This window comes from Daucus carota, chromosome 8, assembly GCF_001625215.2.
Source record: "Daucus carota subsp. sativus chromosome 8, DH1 v3.0, whole genome shotgun sequence".
NCBI lineage: Eukaryota > Viridiplantae > Streptophyta > Magnoliopsida > Apiales > Apiaceae > Daucus > Daucus carota.
Genome location: NC_030388.2, coordinates 16,492,858 through 16,501,888, shown reverse-complemented (window position 1 = coordinate 16,501,888; position 9,031 = coordinate 16,492,858). Strand labels below are relative to the sequence as shown.

The 9,031-nt window shown below is 31.2% G+C and overlaps 1 protein-coding gene across 2 annotated transcripts; it reads left to right on the top strand.

Moving 5' to 3' along the window:
- The first annotated feature begins 3,593 nt into the window (after positions 1-3,593).
- Positions 3,594-8,285, top strand: LOC108197996 (putative serine/threonine-protein kinase). 2 transcript variants are annotated; one of them, XM_017365772.2, is made up of 7 exons: positions 3,594-3,793; positions 4,049-4,129; positions 5,160-5,272; positions 6,112-6,322; positions 6,414-6,651; positions 7,249-7,402; positions 7,643-8,285. In XM_017365772.2, exons 2-7 carry the CDS (start codon positions 4,054-4,056, stop codon positions 7,961-7,963), a joined length of 1,113 nt encoding a protein of 370 aa, XP_017221261.1. In that variant the 5' UTR covers positions 3,594-3,793; positions 4,049-4,053; the 3' UTR covers positions 7,964-8,285. The 2 variants fall into 2 exon arrangements, with proteins under 2 accessions (XP_017221261.1, XP_063939594.1); XM_064083524.1 differs by lacking the exon at positions 5,160-5,272.
- The last annotated feature ends 746 nt before the right edge of the window (positions 8,286-9,031 follow it).

Genomic DNA, 9,031 nt, shown 5'->3' with positions numbered 1-9,031 from the left:
TGACAAAAAAAATCCAACGTTTTTTTTAAGGAAAAAAAACCAACGTTAAATTCAAATGTTAAATTGTATTCAGAAAAAATAATATAGTGTTAATAATCAAATCCAAACCTAACGTTAGTGGTAAAAAAAAAATCTGAACCTAACGTTAGTGATCAAAAAATATCCGAACCTAACATTAGTGATAAAAAAGAAAAAAATTATAGTTTATTGGTAGGTTTCTAAATAAATAATAAGTTGGGTGGCAAAAAAATCTATTTTCCCTTTTTAATTATGGTATAGTATTATGTAACATACTTTCATGTTAGTGCGCATTATTTTTTGGAAGGGAAAGCATTAAATTTTTTAGTTATATTTCATAGATAAAAAATATTTGTATAATTGTGATTTTTATATACATATATAAATATATTAGGAGTTAATTGATAGCATTTTGATTTGAATTATTTTGTGTTTGGTAAGTGTTTTATGTGTATTTATTCTACTTAATTGGCATATTAAATTCGTGTATTCATTACTTATTTTTTATTAAATAGTAATAAGAAATTATTGGTTGTCATAATTGATGGCTTTTATTTAGGTCTTGATAAAGACCAAGAAGTTTATATCATTTTTTGTGACCGTGACATATATTTTGGACCATTATGGATAGTATTGATTAGTGTACCTTTGGTTAGATATTTTTCTTATATTATTTAGTATTCATCTTTTATATTTTATAAATTTATATTGATGTTGAGATTTTAATAATTACTAGTGATTTCCAATTATTAATAAAGTGTTTTTGTTTTTCTGTTTCAGGAATGATGTGAAAGTAGCGTGGATTTAGAGTTTGGAACATTTTATTTCGGATATTAAGTTTTATTGTCTAAACTTCTGAGAACATTTTCATGTCTTTCGGTTGGATAATAAGTTTTTTGAATGAAAGAAACTTCTCGGAGTATTGTTGTATCTCACTACGTGCAAGGATTTCTGTAAAAAAAATTTAGGTGGGATTTGGTTATAACATGGATGAAGTTAATTCTTTTCGGATAGAAAAATACGTTTATGAATCTGATCCAAAATATGAATCATAGGAAAAAAGCATACATATTAAATCGATCACAAGAATATCAGCTATATTATCGATAATCCAAAGAAGAATCTTTCAATAGTATAACCATTTACCCCACTTTCCTTCACATTTTATCAAGTGATTGAAAAATAAAATAACAAGTGCAAAAATGAGTGATACTCCCAGTAGAAATTGGTAAGATTCAATTCAACAATTTGTTTGTTTGTTTTCTCAAATTTTTTGTATTCAAGGTTTAAGTTATAAACTATTCTACAAAATAAAAAATACTATTTTAGAAAATAATTGCAGTTCTTTCTCCTTGCTTGCTTGTATATTTTAGAAAACATTTGTCGTTCTCCAACTCAATAATCTTATAATATGACTTCATTATTTTTTGTTCAAATAGAAATAATAGGTCCAAGGTTATTCAACATATAAGACATTTTATAGCTTAGCTTTCAAAACTGTTTATACTTTTGTTTTTATTTAATCTATAAGTCCTTTCATTATGACTTCAAATATAATAGTTGATGAATTTATAAATGTTCGCCGATAATTTTATTAATTAGTCATTAGTTTTTGAAACAGAAGATAACTTTAAAATCTTAATTATATTATAATGTTTGAATTTATGTGAAAATAAAATCGATTGTCATAACATAACTAATGACCTTGCATTTATGTGTTTATAACTTTTTTTTTTATCTATTATTTACTTGTTTATGCATATTGTAAATTGATTTATGAAATGAAAATATTTGATTGAAGGAGTCATAAATTTAATAAAATTAGTTTATATTATTATTCATATATATTAAAAATGGAATGATGTACAACTAATATTCCCCAATATTCTAATTTATAAATATGTTATCTAATTTATAAAGATGTTAGCAAACAAAATAAATGAGGAAATTTACCAAGTATACTACTTTTTGGATCTTATTTTGCAAATATACTTTCTTCTCTAAAATCTTTCAAATATACTATCTTTTGAATCTTATTTACAATATACTCCCTCCCTCCTAATTTATCTGTCATGTTTGACATTTTGTGGTCAAATTGACCAAACTTTGACTATAATTTACATATATTAAATAATTTCAAAAAATTATAAAAATTATATTACTAATCTACATCTAATCTACTTTAAAATGTATTTTTTCGATTTTCAGGATCATGTAAGAGTAATTAGTAATTATCGGTCAAAGTTTGGTCAATTTGACCCCGAAAAATCAAACAAGACAAATAAATTAGGACGGAGGGAGTCGTACCTAACCACACACCTCCTCCCACATCCCTGTCTCGCCTCGCTATTCCGTCGGCAACGCCGACACGAGTGCAGCCAAACCTTCCCCCTCCATTACTCGTTTTCTGCCGAGGACTGCCGCCGGGAGTCGTCGTGGTAATGACAGCACACCGGACTCCGACTTCTCTCTACAATGCAACCAAGCCCCAAACTCAATCCAAATCTCAATCAATTGAATCCAAAACTCCGATTTTACTCTATAAACCCTTAGTTTATAAATTATTATAATTCAAACACCGTTACTCAGCCAACAATCAATGGACTCGCGAATCAACATAACAAATCTCAAACACAAACAGCGCTGACCGGTGTTATGGAGATTATAAAGAAAATGGGATTATGAAGGTTGCTTTTGAGTTATTTTGTTGTTTTAGTTGTTTTTTAGGTTGCAATGATATTAGAATTGGCCCCGCAGGGGTGTTTTTCTCTTTGCAACCACTTGCAATTTATTATGTAACTAAATATAATTTTTGTTCAAAATTGCATATATGGTTGCTACAGTGCAGATATGATTGCATATGCAACCACCGTATTTTTACAAATATTTTCAGAAATTTAATAATTATGTAATTTGTTTTAAAAAGTCATACTATTATTGTAAAAATTCTTTTAAACTTGATTATTTATAAAAAAAATCCCAATAAATTATTAGTTACATGAAATCTTAGTAATATTATTTGAAATTCTAAGAGGGGTGTATTGGATTGAGATTTTAAAGCATTTTTTTGCATTCATGAAATCCGAGGGTATTCGATTGGGATTGTTTGAAATCCATTAAAATCTTGAGGTATTCAATTGGGATTTTAAACTATGCTACAAAATCTAGTGGTATTCAATTGAGATTTTAAATTATGCTTTAAAATCCGATGGTATTCAATTGGGATTGTTTAAAATCCATTAAAATCTGATGGTATTCAAATGCTGATGGATTTTTTTTCATTTCATAAAATGATGGATTTTGTGGCATTCTTCAGTGTATTTTAAGTTTTTTGAAATCCCACCAAATTCAATGGGATTTTGAAGCATTGTACCTAAATCCTATAAACTCTGCGATATTTCATCAAGAATTCGCAAAAAATCAAAATCCTATACAATCCATTAAAATCCATAGACTAAAAACAATGCATTAAAATCTCAATCGAGTACAACCCCGTAAATGTGAATGTGAGTGGAGACATTCAAGTAGTGGTGGAAGAAAACACAACGTATAAAACGAATAGTAAAATGGTTGACAAACAGAAAAAGTGCCTAAATGAATAAATATTCAACATACACAAACAAATAATCTCCCCCTAAACACACACAAATTCTGCAAAGTCATTATTCAGATGGTCTTTAGTCTTTACACAATTCCACTATTTCTTCCTCTTCATCTTTCTTTTAATCTCTCCGCACAATCCTTGTAACTGTTTCTACTCTCTTGTCAAGCTCAGGTAATTTTTCATGTTTTTTTTTTCAGATTTATGAGCTTCAATTGAGTATGTATTGCATATTTGTATGTGTGTTGATTTGGCGCGAGTTGAAAATGATTAAATCTGTGTTGTTATTGATTTTATGTTTATATATGTGAACTGTTGTTAGGAACCCTAATTAGGTTTAGAAATGATCTGTTGTGAATGAGCAATGTTGTGTGTGTGTGATTATAGTTGAGGTTTTTTTATAAATTTGTTTGCCTATTTGATTTGTAGCTGACATGAGTTGTAGCTGCTTCGGTGCCTCGTTGAAAAGGAAAAATGATGATGATACTCATGTTCCAGGAGAATTTGAGGGTATTTGCTTCTAATCCACTTTTTATTCATGAAGCATCAAGTTCATATCGTATCTGTTAATTCATCTAGTGCATCAAGTTATGTAGTTTATCACACTTTAAGTTATTAAGGTTATCCTTTTTAAAAAAAAGTTATTAAGCTTATCGTTTGCTTGTTCGTATTATTAGACTACCAATAACGTTATATTTACAGTGACAGAACATAGAAGTATGATATGATTGCAGTAAAACATAAGCAGAAAGCTACATATTCATTCAGTTCGCTCTGATATCTTGATTTTGTTCAAACCTATAACTAATTGGGTTAATTATCTAGTTGGTCACTGAAGTGGGCTTAATGTATCAAATTGGTCACTGAACTCAAAACGGTATCAAGATGGTCACTGAAGTGGCCATAAATATCAAACAAGTCACTTGAAATATAAGTTCAAGCACTAAAAATATTATTTTTAAAGTTTTACACATTATTTTTGAATGTTACCAAAACCAAAGAAAAGGTTATGACTTCTAATATTTATGATAATATATTTAGATTTTATCAAGTTTATTTAATATTTATTTTTAATTAAAACAAAAAAAAAACTATATGATAAAATATAAACAATAAATAAACTTGATAAAATCTAAATATATTATCATAAATATTAGAAGTCATAACCTTTTCCTTGGTTTTGATAACATTCAAAAATAATATGTAAAACTTTATAAATAATATTTTTAGTGCTTGAACTTATATTTCAAGTGACTTGTTTGATATTTATGGCCACTTTAGTGACCATCTTGATACCGTTTTGAGTTCAGTGACCAACTTGATACATTAAGCCCACTTCAGTGACCAACTTGATAATTAACCCATAACTAATTATGTTATTTTGGGCTGATGGGATAGGTTCCATGTGTTTTGCATATTCATTATATCAGTTTTTAGTTGGCCACTGAAAGAATGAGTATATTTTTTGGATCAACAAGTATTATTATTTATAATTTTCTATTACTCGTGGCTGATTAGTTTTTTGGTCTTTTTTCACCAGGGCATATATTCGGAAATATAAAAACTTTCTCATACAATGAAATTAGAACAGCAACGGATAATTTTCACCCAAGAAACAAGATAGGGCGGGGAGGCTTTGGAACTGTATACAAGGTATCTAGTTCTACAAAGGTTTTTCCCCTTCTTTTTGCTTCTATCTTGTGCACACATTTTATATTCTTTTGTTGTTCATCTAGCTCATTTTCACCAACGGATAATTTTGACCAAATATTTGTGGTATTTGTACTGTAGATGGTTCATGGGCTAAAGAGAACATGGGAAAAATCGCTTACATTGTTTCTCTTTGATATATATATTATTCAAATATTCTTGTAGAAAAGAGCAAATGGTTACTACGAATGGATCAGTGTTTATATTTAAACATCCAGCTAGTTTGTCTAGGCCTCTAAGCACAGAATCGATTTTAATATTTATGATAGTGGTGAGTTCGGTGCTGAGACTTCACTCAAATGATTTCCTTATATAAAGTATTATATATATATATATATATGGAATTCAGAATGCATAGCATAGTGCATAGATGAGTATGTAGAGTTAAGTTTTCGCTGCATTTTTATAATTAGTATTTAAAAAAATGACAAAGTGATGGAGTGCATTGTAGTAAGATTTGAAAGTGTAATGCTAACTAGCGGACTCTGACTGAGGTATGAATTGCAAAAGAACCTGTATAGTTAGCACTAAAGAACAATTTTATATGAATCATAGGAGCTAGCAATCGTCGATATGCGCATATCGGTGATGATATTGTTGTTGTGATCAAAGAAGCAGTGCCAAATAGAGTTATATAAAATTGCAGGGTAAAACTTAAATAAAGTTGTACTGAAGTAGTCGTCACTTGGATATTTCGTAACTGTAACTGTTACAGCAATCCTTAGTTATATCTGAATTCAGATATTTTAATCTCTGTATATTGATGCCTTGCTATTCTGTAGGGTATTCTTATTAATGGAATAGAAGTAGCGGTGAAGACACTTTCTGCTGAATCAAAGCAGGGAGTGCGTGAATTTTTAACTGAAATTGACATCATATCAAATGTCAGGCACCCAAACCTTGTTCAGTTAATTGGATGCTGTGTTGAGGGAGCTAACCGAATTTTGGTGTATGAGTTTTTAGTAAATAATAGTCTTGATACTGTTCTATTAGGTACCTCTTAAACAACCTACCTTTTTGTTGATATTCTCTTAGCATATTCTTATGAAAATAATTAATCCATGTGCAACTCACATGGCTACAGGTTCAAGGAGTAAAAGCACCACATTAGACTGGGATAGAAGATCTGCTATCTGTAAGGACATTGCCAGGGCTATTGCTTATCTTCATGAAGAAGTTGTGCCACCTATTGTGCATAGGGACATCAAAGCCAGTAATATACTGCTTGATAAAAACTTTAAACCAAAAATTGGAGACTTTGGGTTGGCTAAACTTTTTCCAGACAACATTACTCATATCAGTACAAGAATAGTTGGAACCACGTATGTTTACTTGCATTATCTTATCAACTTTGTTGTTAGTCTTGCTTATGGTATATCTTGTAGATTGCCTGGTTATAATTTTGTTTAATTATTTTCTCTTCCAATTCACTCTACCATTAGTTTATTCTAAATTGTTCAACTATCTATAAAAAATTACATAAAAAGTACCATTAACAGTGAAATATGCTTAATATAGTTTTCAATCAATCATATAAAGTTAGGAACAAGCATATTTGACCTGTGTAAATCAAATTGAATAAGTCTATGTTATAGCATATGGTGGTACATGATTTCTCCAGTGTGAAGTGAAAAAGCATAAAATATCGGAATAATAGACGGCTAGACATATTGATAGTTCCGTGGCAGGTCAAAGCAATTATGTCATTTACATTGTTTCATCAGTCCTTTGTTTTGTTTTTATCCTGAAAATCTGCAATTTGCATTTGCGGCAGAATCTATATGTTTACATGGATTAGCTGAATTCTGATAGGAATTTATGATATTCAATGTATGGTCATAGCTTGTATGTTCTTTAATTGCCTTTTTTAATAAATCCAATAGAGGAAGATTATTGAAAACCCTTCATTTGTTCCACAGTGGTTACTTGGCGCCCGAGTATGTCTTGGGTGGGCAGCTAACAAAGAAGGCAGATGTGTACAGCTTTGGGGTACTCATGCTCGAAATAGTAAGTGCAAAACATAGCGGAAAACCAACTCTGGGTACTGGAATGCAGAAACTTTTATTAGAATGGGTAAGTCGGTTCTCCTTTGCACAAAATGTTCTGGTTCAGTTTATCTCGTTGCAGAATGTTGCTCTGTGCTCATGCCCATGCATGAACGTTCTCATCCTGGCATAGGAAACATGCAGTAAATACAAACACCCCTTGTATTGCCTTTAATATGTTTTTGCCTATCAAAATTAAAGAATTGAACTTGTGAACTGGTACATTGGCTTTATTTGTTTTTTTCATGATTGTGATTTACTTCAACAGGCTTGGCAGCTCTACGAAGAGGGTCACCTATTAGATATGGTGGATCCAGAACTGAAAGGATTTCCTGAGGATGAAGTCATTAGATATATCAAAATTGCATTTTTCTGCACGCAGGGATCAGCAAGTAGGAGGCCAACAATGGGCCAAGTTGTTGACATGCTCTCAAGAAACACCAGGTTGAATGAGAAGGAACTGTTGGCCCCAGGTTTTTCCCAAGATATGGGTGCACGTTCATCTTCGAGGAACAAGTCATCTGATACCCCAACAAGCACTCAGATGAGCTCTGTCCCCATCTCTGTCACTCAAATCACCCCTAGATAAAACTCGAGTTTCCTTATTTTGTAGACAAGATTTAAAAAGGAATTCGAAGGCAAAAATGTGCTACATATGCCTACATATATTCTATTAGCTTGTGACCAACCTTTTGCCGCAGTTGAGAAGAGAGGAGTGGGGCATACAAGTACAAGCCCCATAAAGATATAGTTGAGGATTGTCCACTGTAATTAGGTTTATAGGATGCTTTGTTACTAGATTATAATTTATTGGTGAAATTTGAAGGTTAAGTAAATGAAATTTGGATTATCTCCTTGGAACTGTAAAATATTGTTGTCAATAGGAACTTTTTATGATGGCATTGTATTCAGACTTCAGAGATATATTACATATCAAGTGTAGAGAGTAGGGGTGTACACGGGTTCAAACCGTTTAACCCGACCCGGCCCTATTTTCGGCCGAACCAAACCGAAAATTTTAAACCGTTCTCTAATTGGGTTGGATCGGCTCCAACCCGGCTTTAATGGGTTGGGCATGGTTTTAAATTTTATTCGGCCGACCCAACCCAACCCGAGGGTCTTCTAATAAAAATATATAATATGTATATATTCCTCGTACAAGACATTCGACACAGTCAAATCTTAAGTTTTATTAGTCTTAAGTTTTTGTATATAATCTTGCAACTTTGGTTTCAGTGGCTCTGCTACTGATGAACTTTTCAGCTCCTGGATTTGTGTCACTATGTCTAATACAGTTCTGTAGAAACTTGAAACTAATACTGGAAAATGATGCTTTGGGAGTAGACGTCATTTGCTATTGTTTGTATTCCTTGTAATTTTATTTCTAATATTATTAATACACCTATGTTATATTTCACAACAAAAGAGTAGTTGTGACATGCTTTCAACCATACTCGTACGTGTAGTTGCAATTTTGAGAGTTCAAAAGTAAAACATGTTGCTGTGTATTTTTAGAGTTTAACATGAAGTTAGTAACCCGTACAAACCGAGCCGATCCAAACCAACCCGAAATATGATAAATTGGGTTGGGTTATAAATTAATTTTAATGAGTTGGGTTCAATAATTAGCAAACCGAATTTAATGGGTTGGGTTGAT